Here is a 16851-nt window from a genome sequence, read left to right as displayed (position 1 = left end):
AGTTCAAAATGTTAAGTGTTAGCCCTCTTCTCTTCTTCATTATACAATATAAGAGAAAGAGCATGACCTCTACTCTATGTACAGGGTCCATACTTTGTAGATAGTCTGAAGACTTTGCTCCCTGGTTTCAGCAAGTAAATATTTTTATTTGGAAAATATGATCACCTTAGATCCATTCAACATGCTGCAATTTGATTTCTTGGGAATGATTTAGAAGATGATAACCCATGCAACTTAAAGTTATACAGAGAAAACATACCCTTGAGGGAAAAAAATATAGTCAAGCAGTTCCATAACAGTTTGAACATAGACTGAAATCAATGCAGACAGAACCAATCTAAAAGGATGAGCCAGGCGTAGTGGTTCATGCCTGTAATCCTGGCACTCTGAAGAGTCCAAGGCGAGAAGATCGCTTGAGGTCAGAAGTTTGAGACCATCCTGAGAAAGACCAAGACCCTGTCTCTACAAAAAATAGAAAAAACTAGCCAGATGTGGTGGCGCACCCCTGTAGTCCCAGATACTTGGGAGGCCGAGGCAGGAGGATCTCTTGAGTCCGGGAGTTCGAGGTTGCTGTGAGCTAGGCTGATGCCACTGCATTCTGGCCGCGGCTGGCAACAGAGTGAAACCGTCTCAAAAAAAAACAAAGGATGAATAAATCATCCCCCATTTACCCCACGTCAGGCTGGGCTCACACAGAATAGTTCGCCGATCTCCATCCCTTCCACCCACCACATGCAGAGCTACTTCAACTTTTCCATCAAAGCACTTGGAAGTTATTCCAAACCGTAGGCAAAACAGTCTGCTGCAGATGTGAAATGTGTTTGAGGTCCTCTGCTTTAAAGATGAATGTGAATCCTGCCTTCTCAATATCCATGTTTGTTTTTACATAATTAGTAATCATCTACTTAATTTGATAATTTAATAATTTAAATATTTAATATTTAACTTATCATAATAATGATGGTACATTTTAAAGCAATTACTATGCACAATATATTAGGGTCTGGGCAGGAAATGGAATTTATCCCAGATAGCTAAGTGAAGGAATCTTAAGGGAAAAAACTATTTATAGCAATCTGGGCAGAGTTAAAGGAACAAACAAGAAGCGCCCAAAGACTAGGAACACCGGGAAGTGATTACTGCCCCTGGGGCTTAAGTGACAAAGGGAAGACCTAGTGTGCCCAGTGCCTGGGGGAGCAGCACCAGCAAAGGAGGGACCACCTGAAGGGAACTGGAATTGGGGAGAGACTCAGCTTATCGCCAGGGGCAAGGTGTCAAAAGGAGTGTGGAGAGAATACCCTCACTCTCTCCCTGCTCTCAGATCTCGTGGTGGTGCCCACCATTGGCCAAACCCTGCAGAAACCAGGCATTGAGGACGCCCCGGGAATGATGTCCACAAGGGTTCAGCCTCCCAGGCACAGGGGTCCAATAAGGGCTGAGATTGGCTTGGAATGGGGAGGGTGGCAAACAAAGAATGACTTACCCTTGTCATTCTTAGCACAGTACCCCCAGGCACTGTGCTAAGCACTTTACCCATATTATATCCTTTTATTTTCATAATGACAACTTTATAAGGTAGATACTATTTCCTGCCTTTTAGAAATGAAAAAACAGGGGCGTGGAATTTAAGCCCAGTCCGTCTCACTCTGGATTCTGTGCTCTTAACCACTACATTGCTTAACCAAGCTGTGTTAAAAATAACATTTTAGAATTGCTTACGTACTTTAAAAAATTACTTAGCTGGTAACATACATGCTCTGTGTTTGTCGCATGACTTTGTCATCATCATCACCTCTGTTTTAATAAGTTTGCCCTAATTTCATCAGCCATTCACCTTATGCTTAGTCTCACGCATGGTATATTAATTCTATTATCTCAAACCTTCTACCCTTTTCTCAAATTCTGGAGATGTGCCTTATTTGTTGTCTATAACATAAATTCCCATGCATGAACTATAAAATATACTGTCATATTTATTTATTCATCAAATAATTCTTAATTGTTTGTTTTGTGCCAGGCATCATATGAAAACAAAGGAGCTTGGATTCTAGGAGGGAAGACTGACAGTTAATAATCACAAGGGTGAACTAACCACCTCAATCTGAGCACTTGTGCTTTGTTAAGGAGACACAGAGTCCAAGCACTACTTGGACTGAGAGAGAGGCATTCCAAGACAAAAGGAAGAGCATTAGCAAAGTCTAAATGGCATGAAAGACTCTCATGCAAATGCTAGGGAATTACAAGGGATCATTACAAAGGATTAAAGGTCAGAGTATTTGTGTGAAGTGAAAGATAAAAGAAATAAAAATAAAAAAATGATAGGGTTCTTGATTGCAAGTAACAGTTCCCATCGCTTGGCAGGATAAATTGGAAAACTTGGAAGGACCCATTTAGAGATCTCATTGGCAGGGACTATATATCTTCATCAGGAAATTAATAAGCTCTGACTATTTTATCTCTATTCTTGCAAGGTTTTGTTCAAGGTTCAAAGTCCCAGAAGAAAATATGATTGGCCTGGCTTGGGCTGTGGAACCACCTCTAAGCTAGGGGAAGACAGGGCACTTTGAGACTACTCATTGGCGGAGAGATAATTCTTCAAAAGCAAATTGGGGCCAGGCGTGGTGGCTGACACCTGTAATCCTAGCACTCTGAGAGGCCAAGGCAGGCGAATTGCTTGAGATCAGGAGTTTAAGACCAGCATGAGCGAGAGTGAGACCCCATCTCTACTAAAAATAGAAAAATTAGCCTGGTGTTGTATTGCAATTTGTAGTCCCACAGTCCCAACTACTTGGGAGGCTGAGGCAGGAGGATCGCTTGAGCCCAGGAGTTTGAGGTTGCAGTGATCTATGATGATGCCACTGCACTCTAGCCGTGGTGACAGAGCGAGACTCTGTCTGGAAAAAAAAAAAAAGCAAATTGACTAGCCAAAACACAACAAACATCCTCTGCAATGGTTTAGAGTAAGCATAGACGCTCTTGTTTCCATGTAAGGCTATCCAGAAAGCAAAGGAGACCCATTGAAACATTCTAAACAGAGGAATGACACAATTGAATTTGTGTTTCAAAATGATCACTCTTGGAAACCATGTTGAAGGATGAACTAGAAAGGAGACTACTTAGGAGGCTCGTTTAATAGCCGAGGCAAAAATCATGAAAAGCATGAAAATTTAAAATCTATAAAATTATGAAAAGATAAGGGAACCCATTCGAGAGATTATGAAGTACTATGCAACTGATGGATACAGGGATGAGTAAAGAGAAATATCTAGGATGACTTCTAGGTTCCCCACAAGAACTTACAAAGAGTTGCTGGAAAATTGGGGAAGTGTGCCTCACACTGCAGGGTCCTCTAGAATGGTTCCAATTTCAAATATCATGTCTCTTTGTTCCAATAACACATTAAAAAATTCCAAGGAACTCCAGCATTATTGAATTTAAAATAAATCTCCAAGATTTCTTTGCAACTGGAAATAGTACAAAATTCTTTTGTAAAACTCAGTTTCCTGATTTGTGGTTTGGAAAATATGATCATAGGTCACCAAATAGATGCAACAGAAACAAGAAGTAGGGAACTATTAGGTACCAGTATAGTGCATAGTGGCTCCTCGCAAAGAAAATACTGAAGTTCCACTGTGCTAACCAAGAAGAATCAGGAGTTGATGATTAGGCAAAAAGAGGCCTTAGGAAAAAAAGGGTAATATCCTTTGGCTGTAACAAGCTAACATCTATCAAACCCCAGATGTATAGTTGGTTCAGATAGAAGGATGCCAACAGCCCCTTTACCCTCAACCAAATCCATGACTGTGTATGTAAATAAAAATCATTACATTTCTAAATCCACAGAGTGGTATGACCCACAGTACAAATACTTGGATGGATCACACAGACTCTGGTACCCACCAAGCTAAAGCTGAATTAATGACAACCTCATGTACAGTGATCATTTGGACCATTTCTTTTCACTGAACTTGGTCCTGCAGACATCCTTGGAGGCACAAAGAGGCTGCTTCTGAGTGCTTTAATTCCTAGGATATTTTGTGCCTTGATTATTTCTCTTAGTCACACATGGTCATGAGTGATCTTTGTGAGACTGCTGAATTTGAACTAGAAACTTACGGAAGGGCCCCAGGAGATTAGCAGGTGCAACCTCATACTCAATTTAGAATTTAATTGACTAATTTTTCAGATGAAGAAACTGAAATCCCAAGAGGGTGAGTAAAAGTTGGAAGAGGGATCCAGGCATGGTGGTGCATGCCTATAGTCCCAGCTACTCCAGAGGCTTGAGGCCAAGGGTTCCAGGCTGAAGTGCACTATGATCGCACTTGTAAATAGCCACTGCATTCCAGCCTGGGCAAAGTAGTGAGACCCCATCTCTAAAAACATAAATGAAAAGTGACAAAAAAGAAAAGAGTCAGAAAGCATAGAGGACAACAGCGTAGACCCCGAAGCCAAGATTCCCATTAGCTTCATAACCTTGATGAGGTTTTTTTATCTTCTCCACACCTATTTCCTCACCTGTAAAATGGGGAGGATAATACCTACCTCATATGGTATAATAGCTGTGAAGATTCATGAATTAAACCAGAAAAAATAACCTAACACATAGTAAGTGTTATATGAGTCCTTGCTTTCATGAATATACCAAGGAACTCCACTACGACAAAGGTTTCGAACCTACCTTTCCTATATATGGTCAAAAGAGGAAAATTCTATCCATCGACAAATTTACAATGACTGTGAATGGATGTCATATACAATAATATCATTTGAGGTTATTATCACAACCAGCATCTGAGTTCTTGAAATTCACTCCAAAAGTTTCTATAGTGACAGGAAGATATGGTAACCAGTCTAGGGAATCAACAAAGTCCAGAGATCAACAAAGTCTGAAAATGAGCCCTTAATCTAAGTAGACTTGAATTACTTCTCAGGCATCCTCCTCCTTCCCCAATCATATCAATATTGCTACAACTCAGGTACATCTTCTGTCAATTGTGGTCTTAATAAACTAATTCTGAATGAGGTGTAATTCTTAGAAAGCTGTTAGTGCAACCTTTCTTTGGGTAGTCTAGATTATTTTTCAATAGATTCTTCAGTCAATAGTGTTACAATGTACCATCAAATAAATTAAGAAATAAATATTGCTGTGGGTGGAAAAAGAAATACCTAATGGAACTTCATGGGTACTAACAACTAAAATCTGCAGTAAGTTTGACTTAGTAAGTGTGGTATATTTTATAAGGAGAAGTGTGTAGCTAATGAATACCAAAAGCTAGAAATTCAGTATACAAAGGGTCTGCTTACGGAAAATGAGCTATAAGAATTGTCTGTAGTACACAGTAGTCCTCCAACCACACAACTAATAAAGCAGCCTCGTAAACTATAAAACAGCAAGGAGAATATCAAGCACCTCGCACGTACCTGGCGTAGAGTAGGCACCTAATGATTATTAGTTGAATAAATCTAATCACTGTCAATGAAAAGGAATCTCATGTGAACTTAGATCTTCATTACCTGACCTAAGGTCCTTGAAGGAAATGTGAGGACTTTCTTAGGTAATTAACTTTTTAATGTGAGATGGGTAATAAGGAACCCAAATAATAAGCTATGATTACTGGATGGCATAGAAGAGAAATTTAAAGAAAATAGATGAAAGTTTTAAAACTCAGGCAAATTAAGAGGAAGGAGGAAAATGCTTTAATCTTTAGCCTTTACTTGATAATCTATTTGAAATCTTCGAAGTCTTTGAAACATTTGAAATCTTAAGGATTAACAGGGAGTCAAAAATATTCTTTCCCCCTAGAGATCAGGAGAAAACTTTTTCAAAAACTATAGACATGGAGCAACCACTTTGTAAAATAGCCTGGCAGATCCTCACAAAGTTAGAGACAGAGTTACCATATGACCCAGTCATTCCACTCCTATGTATGTAATCAAGACAAAACATACACCCTCATAAAGACTTATACATGAATATTCACAGCTGCATTATTCACAATAGCCAAAAATGGAAACAATCTAAATGTCCATTCACTGATGAACGAATAAATAAAATGTGGTATATTCATACAATGGAATATTATTCTGCCATAAAATGTACTGATTCATGCTACAACATGGATGAAGCTTGAAAACATTATGCTAAATGAAAGCAGCCAGACAGAAAATGCTGCGTATTATATAATATGATTCCACTAATATGAAATTCCCAGAATAGGCAAGTCTATAGAGACAGAAAGTAGATTAGCGGTTGCCCAGGGCTGGGGAGGGAGAGAAGCTGGGGAAAAATGGGGAGTGATTCCTAATGGGTACTAGTGGGAATGGGATTTCTTTTTGGGGTGATGAAAATGTTCTAAAATTGATTGTGGTGATGGTTGTACAACTCTGTAAATATATTAAAAATCATTGAATTGTACATTTTAAATTGCATGTAAATTACATGTCAATTGAATTGTATGGTATATGAATTAATCTCATTATAGCTGTTGCTAAAAACACAGCAAAGGCCAAGTGCAATGGCTCACACCTGCAATCCCAGAACTTTGGGAGGCCGAGGAGGAAGAATCACTTGAGGCCAGGTTCGAGACCAGCCTGGGCAACATAGCAAGATCTCATCTCTACCAAAAAAAAAAAAAGTTAACCATGCATGGCAGTGTGTGCCTGCAGTTCCAGCTACTCAGGAGGCTGAGGTGGGAGGATCACTTTGAACCCAGGAGTTCAAGGCTGCAGTGAGCTATAATTGTGCCTCTGCACTCCAGTCTGGGTAACAGAGTAAGACCCTGTCTTTAAAATAAAACAAAAATTAAAAACCACGGCACAAGCAATTTTAGCATCGTGTGTGGTTTTTAAAAAGCTGTCCTAAAAACACAGCTTTCAGATTCATCCAGGAGCAATGGAGCTGCTTAACATTCATGATCAGCCTGGAATAACCATGGAAAATTGCAACCCTCGAAGACAGAGTTCAATGTTTAATATAAGTTGTGAAATGCACCAGTACAAAGGACACAGAACACCATATAGAGAGTGTCACATTCTCTTTCTCTTCTGCTGTGGGAAAGTTTCCTTGACTATCTAGGTTGCGGGGCAAAGGTTAGAGAAGTTACGTAGAAGTCGATTTTTATCAATCGTGAAGAATTAACTCCCCATTTGTTCACTAAGCTGTAGTCACACTGGGCTTCCTAATGTCTCAATAAGTTCTACCCACTTCAGGGCCTTTGTACCTGCTCCTCTCTGCATCTGAGTCCTCTGCCAGTCTCCACCCAGCAGGCTCCTTGTCAGTCGAGTTCTGCTCCAGTGTTGCTTTCTCAGGAACGGTTTCTTAGTTCCTGCTAGCTAAAATAATCTTCCTCCATATAAACCTTTTCTCCCATGGGACTGTTATTTTCTCCACAGCACATGAAATTCTCACGTGTTTATCAATTCACTGTGTGCCTCCCTCGCCAGAAAGCAAGCTCCATGAGGACAGGGACTCCACCTGCTTTGTACACCAATACATCCCTATACCTACAACACTGCCAGACAGACAGTGTGTGCTTTAAAGATATTTATTGAGTGAGTGACTCCACGGTGCAAGTCATAATCAGCTTCCACATGCAACACCCCAAAGGTCAGTCTCCGCATGTTGAGATCACACCTTGTACAGGAGTCCATGGGTACAGACTCTCCGGAGGACAGTCTGTTATCACCTCCTGGCTGAAAGGGCAAATGGCTCACATTGGAAGCCCAATTGGCCACCAAGGACTTCCCAGGATTTTGCACTAATCTTCCCTCACCCTGAGCTCAGGTCAGATGGCACAGCGCACTCAAGGGCCTCTCCTGTAGGTTTATAAATAAACCTGGGCTCATTGTTGATCTTAGACTGGCCCACATAGCATCTTGCCCTCCATGTGCTCAGTTAGTGGGACTGCTCCCAGTAAGACTGGTAAACAGTCACGCAGAGAACAACCCAGAACAACAACCTGGGTCTAAGTGGTCACACAAACACTACATATTTAAGATCCTCTCTCGAATCCTGCCCCCAGTCTTTACAGAAGCAGTTCATCCCGATTATGTGTCAGAGTTAGGAATTGTTCATTCTTACTGAAATGACTATCTGGCTTAATTTTCTTGTAAGTCATTTCCTTCAAGTGGACACTCAAATGTTAGACCATTTACAACCTCTAATGAGTCACTAAGTGTTTCATAAACTGTAGAGTACTGCTTACTCAAGAGGTATTATTATTAAGCCTGAGCAACTGGCATATTTACCAGTATTTCAATTCTGAGTTCTTTGGAAACATATTGCTCAAAATAGTATTTGAGATTTTTCAATTATTAAAAAATTTATATTAAAATTGTTTTTATAGATAGAGCTTTAATTTCTTTGTACGTTGAACACAGAACAGTTGATACGAGATTCCCGTTTATGAGACCTGACTTCATGTTTGATAAAACAAAACAGTGGAGCTCAATGACTGGAGAATACATATGCCATTTTAGTACAGACCGAAGCCTTAGAAAAGAGGAAAGAGTTATCTGTAAAGTGGGTAGCCAACACAAGGTTGGCTAAGGTTGCAAAGTTGCATGACACATTTAGGATGGATGCAATAGTTTGCATTTCACTCATTGAATCCTTGAGTTCAGGACTGGGATGCTTCATTATAGTTCAAACCTCTTGCTTTGGAGCAAACCTCAAACCTTCCAAACCTCTCAAACGAGGAAGCAGTGAGGTAACTAACTTCTGTGGCTTGATATGGGGCAGAATAACTGAATGGTTAACAACAGAGTTGTGGATGCAGATGGTTTTGAGTTGGGGGTCTTGGTTCTGTGACCTTCTAGCTGCATCACCACAGTGAGGATGTCCTATGTGAACTTGGGTGTTTTACTTAATTCCTCTGAACCTGCATTTCCTCATTTATGAAATGGAAATAGCTCATGAACTTGCTAGTACAGATTAAATTTCGTATTGTAAGCAAAGCACTTAGCACAGTACACTTCAATCCTAGATATTGGCATTTGTAAATATCAAGCAATTTGTCCAAGGGTCACATAGCTGTTCGGTAGCCAGAGCAACAAGATGGCAGGAACACTTACCAGTCCAGTGAGATTCCCAGGGCTTCTCAAACCATAGCGTGCATGTGGAACTCTGGGGATCTTGTTATAATGCAGTTTCTGAATTCAGTAGGTCTGGGGGGTACTAGGAATCTGGATATCTAACAAGTTCCCAGAAGTTTCCACAGCTGGCAGTCCTTGGATCATCTCTCACTATACCTTTCATGACACCCTGAGCATGTCCTTCCTGATACTTCCCCCAGTTGTGATCGTACCATTTGGTTATTCATCCATTCCCCCTGCCAGAATACGAACTCCATAAGAACAAAAACTGTGTTTTTTGGTCTGACTGACCACAGGTTTAGACCAAGGCTGAAAGAACAGAAGAAATTACTGGCCGCACAAACAAAAATATACAAATCTGCGATTTTGGAATTAATAAGATTCTTTAAAGAAATGTTGATGTTTTTATATAAAGTATTATTTTCACTTAGAGGAAATTACTTATTTACAACTTACTCCATTCTTCTGTATTGTAACATTTTGTATTAAAGCTTGCTTTAAAAATGTTTCTCTACACTTCCTGTCTCCTTAAAGTTGTGATTCTTCACCATTAAAAAAAAAAAAACCCAAAAAACAACAAAAAAACTGTGTTTTGTTTATAACTTTGACCTGGCTGCTCAGCACCATGTCTGGCAAAAAAAGGAACCCAATAAATGAACATCTTCAAAGAGTGAGGGGAAAATGACCTATTTCCAACTATAAAGCCACAATACTTGCATATTAAGATTCTGATTATTTGAAAAAAAGAGGGGAACAAAATGTTTATCAGGTATATTTTTTTGTCTCAAGTCACATTATGATACCTAGTTGTAATTGCCAGCTCCCAAATAACATAACCAAAAGAAGCCCTGCAGGGTCAATCAGTTTCGACCTACACCTCTCGCAGAACTGTGCCTAGGTTCCAGTGGAACCCAATCACATCCTCCGGCCAATGGGATGAGTTAGTGGGAGGTCATTCTGAGTGTAAGGGTTGGTGCAGAATAGGCAGGGTGACCAAGGTTCATGAACACTAAGTTTGAAAGAGGCCACATCATTTCTGTTCCCACTTGAGAATAACAACGACAGCAATCTACCACAGATGAAGGGTTTTCCATATGCCAGGCACCACGCTAAGCACTTTGCACCAGTCATTTCATTCTCTCTACTAACCTGTGAGATAAGCGCTCATTTTTTAGGTAAAGAAACTGAGACATAGGGTTATCAAATTATAGGAAGTGAAGCCAGGACTTGGCAGTCTTGTTTTAGAGTCAATGCTTCTAACCACATTGCCTACTGCCTAGAAACTCCCAGGGAAAAGAAACAGTTGCCTGAAGATGGCAGTGACTCTACTCATCTGTCATTAACCTGATAATAGACTCTGACAAATCCCAAATATCGGAGGTCGGGGAGAAACACGTCATATTAACAGGAGGTGGTCGTTATACCTAAAAAGAAGAGTCTGAAAATATAGTGTAGAAAAAGAATAGGATTTTCTGTTACAGTTTTCAATTAATGCTCAGTCTGACTCTATTTGGTTTATGGTTAAATATAAAACACCACTAAAAGGTTAAGTAAGAGTCAGCTAAGGGATAGGTTTCAAAGGTCCAGATTCCTTTCACACTTCATTAGGTCTCTTATGAAACCTTGCATTAATGATTGCGCCAAATCTAAAAAGAAAGTCATCACATGAAACAAATCAGAATTTGGTTAAGATGTGTGTCCAGTGTAAAATCTCAAAAGGTTTAAAGGACAGTGAGATCTTGTTTTTCAAAAGCTTAAGAAGCAGAAGTTCAACAGTTATATTTTAACACTGACTGCCAGGCAATGAGGGAATTAAGAAAACAGGGGAAGAGAACACATTGTCAAGTGGGACATGAGAAAAGAGTAAACTTGATCTTTTTCTTGACAAAAGATTTTTAAATGTGGAATAAGAAAAATAAACAGCAGCAATACTAGATACAGCAAAAGGGACTTACAGCAGTATTGTACAAAAAAAAAATAGTTGAGTTCTATAGATTGGTTTTTAAACTACACTTGTCTTATTAAGGTATTATTATGTACCTTTGGAGGCAACATGATATGATGGACCTGGTTCTGCCACTTCCTAGTTATGGCCTCAAGCTGGTATAATTCCTCCAAGATTCAGTTTATTCAGCTGTAAAATTCAGACAACTAACACCTTCCTCCTAGGGTTATTATAAACCTTACATTAAATAACATAGAGTGAGAATTTAGTCCCAAAGAGGAAATCAACACAGGTTATACCCTGTTTTCTCTCCTTTCCTATAAGGTCTGTTTTCCTAAAAGGATGTCTTTTAAGTATTTCCTTCCAAACTCCAAGTCTTTGTTGGTAGAAATATTCTCACTTATTTAATTGCCCCAGGGTTAAGAAAAACAATCTACCTGCAAACAGATGAAATATTTGTATAAAAAAATGGGTATAAACTACTGGTATATTGTATGTAAAGATTATGCTCCTGGGATATTAAACTTGGTATGTTAAAAATAGAATGATATAAAATTTCACATAGGTACACATCCTTAAAAAATCAACTTCACACATAATTTCACCTATAAATTTTAGTCAATACACCAAATAACAACTATGTTAAAAATCTAGAAGCTTTGATGACTCTGTAGGATAGATTTTTTGGGAAAAATATTTCCACCTCAACTTAAATGAATGTTTTATAAACCATAAAATATGAAAACAATACACATGTTGTTTTTAACATAATGTCCTATTGCCTTCCAGAATACATTGGTGATATCATCAAATGAAATCACTTAACATATTAAAATACAAATTTTTATTCACTGGAATTCAATTTGAAATTTACATGTAAAGTAAAGGAAGTCAGCTTTCTAAGAAGTTATAACAACATACATAATAGACATTAAGTCAACAAAGATGACAAACAAAATTTTTAGAAGTCTTCCCACAATTTCATCTTCCAGACTTTTGGGAGTAGTAGTGGAAATTAATATCCAGTTTTTACCAGTCATGTCCAGAATAGTCCTGCTCCCTAGGAAACAAAAAGAGAAAATTATCCTCAAATGAGCACATTTATAATCCCAATTCTTTCAACTGAACCTAATATTTGCACTATAAAAAATAGTGATGAAGATTAGTCTTCCAGGGAATACTCTGTACCTATTTATAATCAACCAATGAACTAAAATATTTTTATTCCCAATGAATTAAATTATTTTTCTCTCATTCATTTTGACCAGTTTCTGTCATAATCACAGGTTTTTCTATATGCCAAACTTTGCCTTTCTTTCTAAAAGAAACAGCTCAAGAGACTTTCACAATGACCATTCTCTTTTCATGTTATAATATGTAATGTAACATAATATTACATAAATAAGTTTATTTATGAAGTTTCTTCAGTCATTTACATCGGTGTAAATGGCATCAGTGAAGTTGCCATTCCTCTAATGTGTACAGTTGGTGTTAACAGAAAGTGATAATTTGAAGATATGAAAAAAGGCAGGTAATGGTAAATTTTTTAAAAAATAGACAACAAAGCGTCTTTTTCTTTTTTCAAGATTCTCTCATGATTTAGTCACTTAATCAGACATCAAACGTTTCATTTCCTCCACATTTCTGTGTTGATGAAACAGCTTTTTAAAAAAAATAGCTGGAATTTCGGAGGGTATTAATTTGCAGTCTGTTTTCCACACTGTCAGAACATCTTACCAAATATCTGTCAGGTAAGGAGTTTAGAATTATTCTCAATCCCTTCTACAACGAGTGCAAAGGCAAATAAGTAATTTTCAAAGCCTTACACCAAAGTTCCTTATATACACTCAAGTTAAAATGAACATCAATACCTAAAAAAAAAAAAAAAAAAAGTGGCAAGATTTGGATAGCAAAATGTTTCATCTGCTATTTTCACTCAAAAATCCAAAAGGCAGGTTGAGTTTTACAAGAGCAGGAGAAAGAGAGAAGGAAAGAGAGATGAGTATTACATCAGTGTTGTCTTCTCCCACTTTGAGCAATCTTGATTAATTTCTGTAATAGCTTGCTCCATTCCTAGAGGAGGGAATGACTTGCCCCAAATTACACATCAATCGTCGGCAAAATAAACACCTAGAAATTTCCTTACATTCAACAATTCCTTTTGTCTGTGTTTCAGCAACAAGGGGCAAGAATATATGTGTTTGCAAAGTGATTTTCCTTCCCTCCTGTAGCCTCAGCCTCCAGCTTGTGTTTCTCCAGTCTGTGCTCCCTGGGGTACCTTCAACTCTCTCCAAAAACAGTGAGAAAGAGACTGAAATAAGAAGTGAGGGGGAGACTAGACAATTGGTGTGGATTGAGGAGTGAATAGAGACCCATTTCTCACCTGAATCCCAGGAAGTGGTAGGTAACACTGCTCCTCAGTTTTCTCTCAGTCTGCTCTTGCAAGAACAAAGTGCATTCAGCACAGGTGGTCTCTTAGCAACCTTGGTTCCTGTGACAAAGCACATTAAAAGGTTTTATTGGATGGAGAGGTAGTGTAGGAAGTGGAGGGGCAGGGAGCTTACATGGAAAAACTCTAAAATTGTTTTCAAAAGAAGACAGGAAGGAAATGTCGAAGAGTGAACTTTGGAAACTATGACACTTTAATTTCTATTTATCACAGAATTGTATAGCTAAAAACTGAACAGTTAACAGAAAGATTAAGTTGACTTCTAGGATTTTCCTGGCAGGGCAAACATTCATCACACTTTTTAAAGAAATGATTTTCTATTTTAAACAAATGCTTCCATATCTTCATGGCAAAACAACCACCACCACCAAAAATATACAAAAAAACTTCCATATATAAGAGAATATAACTCATGAGATCATATATCCATGTTTTAATGAAGTCATCCCTCCATATCCATGGAAAATTGGGTCCAAGACCCCCCTCAGATACCAAAATCCATAGATGCTCAAGTCTCTGGTATAAAATGGCAGAGTATTTGCATATAAGCTACCCACATCCTCCCATATACTTTAAATTCTTTCCAGATTACTTACAGTAACTGATATAATGTAAATGCTATATAAATAGTTGTTATGCTGTATTGTTTAGGGAATAATGACAAGCAAAATAAGTGTACATGTTCAATACAAACAATTTTTTTCCAAGTGTTTTCGATCCACAGTTGGTTGAGTCCATGAATGTAGAACCCATGGATACAGAGGATCAACTGTACTATAAGTTTTAAGATTTTGTATTACTTTTACAAATGAATTAGAAAATGAAGGAGTGAATTTATTACAAAAATCAGGCTATAAAATATGACTTCTGTATCCTTTAACCATGTATAGTCATGTATTACACAATGACATTTTGGTCAATGAGGGACTGATGCTGGTCCCATAAAATTGTAACAGAGCTGAAAAATTCCTATCTTCTATGGTCCCCAACCTATGGTGAGTTGTATTATTATTTCATTGTACATTACAATGTAATAATAATAGAAATAAAGTATACAATAAATGTATTGTGCTTGAATCATCCTGAAACCACCCCCCCACTCCCTGGTCCATGGAAAAATTGTCTTCCATGAAAATGGTCCCTGGTGCCAAAAAAGTTGGGTACTACTGTTCTAGTGACCTTGTAGTTGTCACAATGTCATAGCACAATGCATTACTCACATGTTTGTGGGGATGCTGGTGTAAACAAACCTACTGCTCTGCCAGTCATATAAAAGTACAGCACATACAATTATGTAAAGTTCCTAATACTTGATAATGATAATAAATGACTATGCTGTTTTATGCATTTACTATGTTATATTTTCTATCATTATTTTAGAGTTGCACTCCTTCTACTTATTAAAAAAAAGGTAACTGTAAAACAGCCTCAGGCAGGTCTTTCAGGAGGTATTCTAGAAGAAGGCATGGTTATCATGGGACATGACAGCTCCATGCATGTTACTGACCCCGAAGACCTTCCTGTGGGGCAAGCTGTGGAGGTAGAAGACAGTGATTTTGATGATCCTGACTGTGCAGGCCTAGGCTAGGGTGTGTTTGTGTCTTAGTTTTAAAAGGAAAAAAAGATTTTTAAACAGAAAAAAGCTTATAGAATAAGGATATAAAGAAAAAAAATATTTTTGTACAGCTCCGCAATGTGTTTGTGTTTTAAGCTAAGTGTTATTACAAAAGAGTAAAAAAATTAAAAACTTAAAAAATGTGTAAAGTAAAAAAAATTACAGTAAGTTAATTTATTATCAAAGAAATTTTTTAATAAATTTAGTATAGCCTAAGTGTACACTGTTCATAAAGTCTACAGTAGTGTACAGTAATATCCTGTCTTCACATTCACTCACTACTCACTCTCTGATTCACCCAGAGCAACTTCCAGTCCTACAAGCTCCATTCATGATAAGTGCCTTACACATGTATTATATACCAACTTTTTATCTTTTATACTGTATTTTTACTGTACCTTCTCTATGTCTAGACAGATACACAAATATTTACCATTGTGCTACAATAGCCTACAGTATCCAGTACAGTACCATGCTATACAGGTTTATAGCCTAGGAGCAATGGGCTATGCCATGTAGCCTAGGTGTGTAGTAGTAGGCTATACCATCTAGGTTTGTCTGAGTACACTGTTATGTTCATACAACGATGAACTCACCTAATGCTGCATTTCTTAAAATATATCCCTGTTGTTAAGCTACACATGACTGTAATATACCTTCGGGTAATCCATGCTAATAATATACTTTGAATATAAAGACATTATACTCAAAGGTGTTCATTGCAGTCTATTTGCTCGACCCCCTCAAGACATCCTTTTTGTCTTGTAAGCTTTTCTTAATGAATTATATCATACATATATAATAGAAAAGTAGAAAAATAGTAAGTAATAAGTCATAAGTGAATAAATCATAAGCTTAATGAGTTTTTTACAAAGTAAACACATGCATATAACCACAATCGGATCCACAGTGTCATTTTTATTACAGAAAAAAAAATTAGAAGTAATGATAAAAGACTAAACACACTATAATTCAGCTACATATGGTATGTTATTTATCCATTAAAATGATAGTTATTACAACTATGAGATCATGGAAAAACTACTTAGAAAATGATGTTAAAATATTTAGATATGAATACAACACATACTTATGACCATCCATTGCACTCCTGGGTATATATCTCCTAAAGAAATGCATGACTATCTGCCTACCAGGACACATATCCAAACATTATTTTTAATATCTTCAACTTGGAAACAACCCAAATACCCATTAGTACATAGATAAATTGTGGCAGAGTCATGTAATAGAATATTATAGAATAATAAAAATCAAACCACAGCTATGTACAAAAATAGGGGTGAATCTTACAAACATAATATTGAATTTTAAGAAGCAAGGCACAAAAGAAAACACACAGCATAAGTACATTTATATAAAGTAGAAAAACAGTTAAAGTGCATGGTATAGGGGTGCATAGATGGTTGCCAATGGTGTAGGTGGTAAATTTTATTAGGAAAACAAAGGGATTGACTTTCGTGAGGGTAGGGAAGAAATAGGCCGGAGCTTCCAGCAATGTTCCATTTCTTGTCCTGGGTGGTGGCTACATTGAAAATCGCTTTTGAACTATTTGCTTAACTGTACATAGAAGTTTTATGTGCTTTTCTGTATGTACATTAGACTTCATAATTGAAATATTTAAAACAAGACAAGAGAAATACATACAAATGTCAATAGTGTCATAGTGGCTAAGTTTGGGTCAAAGTAGTTTGGGTGATTTTTTCCCTGTTGTTTCCATTTCTCACA

At 37.6% G+C, this 16851-nt stretch overlaps 1 protein-coding gene across 1 annotated transcript in view; it reads right to left on the bottom strand.

The window, feature by feature from the left end:
- Positions 1–11862: 11862 nt before the first annotated feature.
- MRLN (myoregulin) overlaps positions 11863–16851 on the bottom strand; it is a 14307-nt gene continuing 9318 nt past the window's right edge. Inside the window, exons 2-3 of the mRNA XM_012657460.1 lie at positions 13422–13529; positions 11863–12098 (exon numbers count right to left, since the gene is read on the bottom strand). Coding sequence (XP_012512914.1) covers positions 11938–12078 — 141 coding nt within the window. The 5' untranslated portion in view covers positions 12079–12098; positions 13422–13529 and the 3' untranslated portion in view covers positions 11863–11937. The remainder of the gene's footprint in view (positions 12099–13421; positions 13530–16851) is intronic.

This window comes from Propithecus coquereli, unplaced genomic scaffold, assembly GCF_000956105.1.
Source record: "Propithecus coquereli isolate 6110/MARCELLA unplaced genomic scaffold, Pcoq_1.0 Scaffold115, whole genome shotgun sequence".
NCBI classification, from domain to species: Eukaryota; Metazoa; Chordata; class Mammalia; order Primates; family Indriidae; genus Propithecus; species Propithecus coquereli.
The sequence above is the reverse complement of the archived record's forward strand: the minus strand, read 5'-3'. Positions and strand labels throughout refer to the sequence as shown.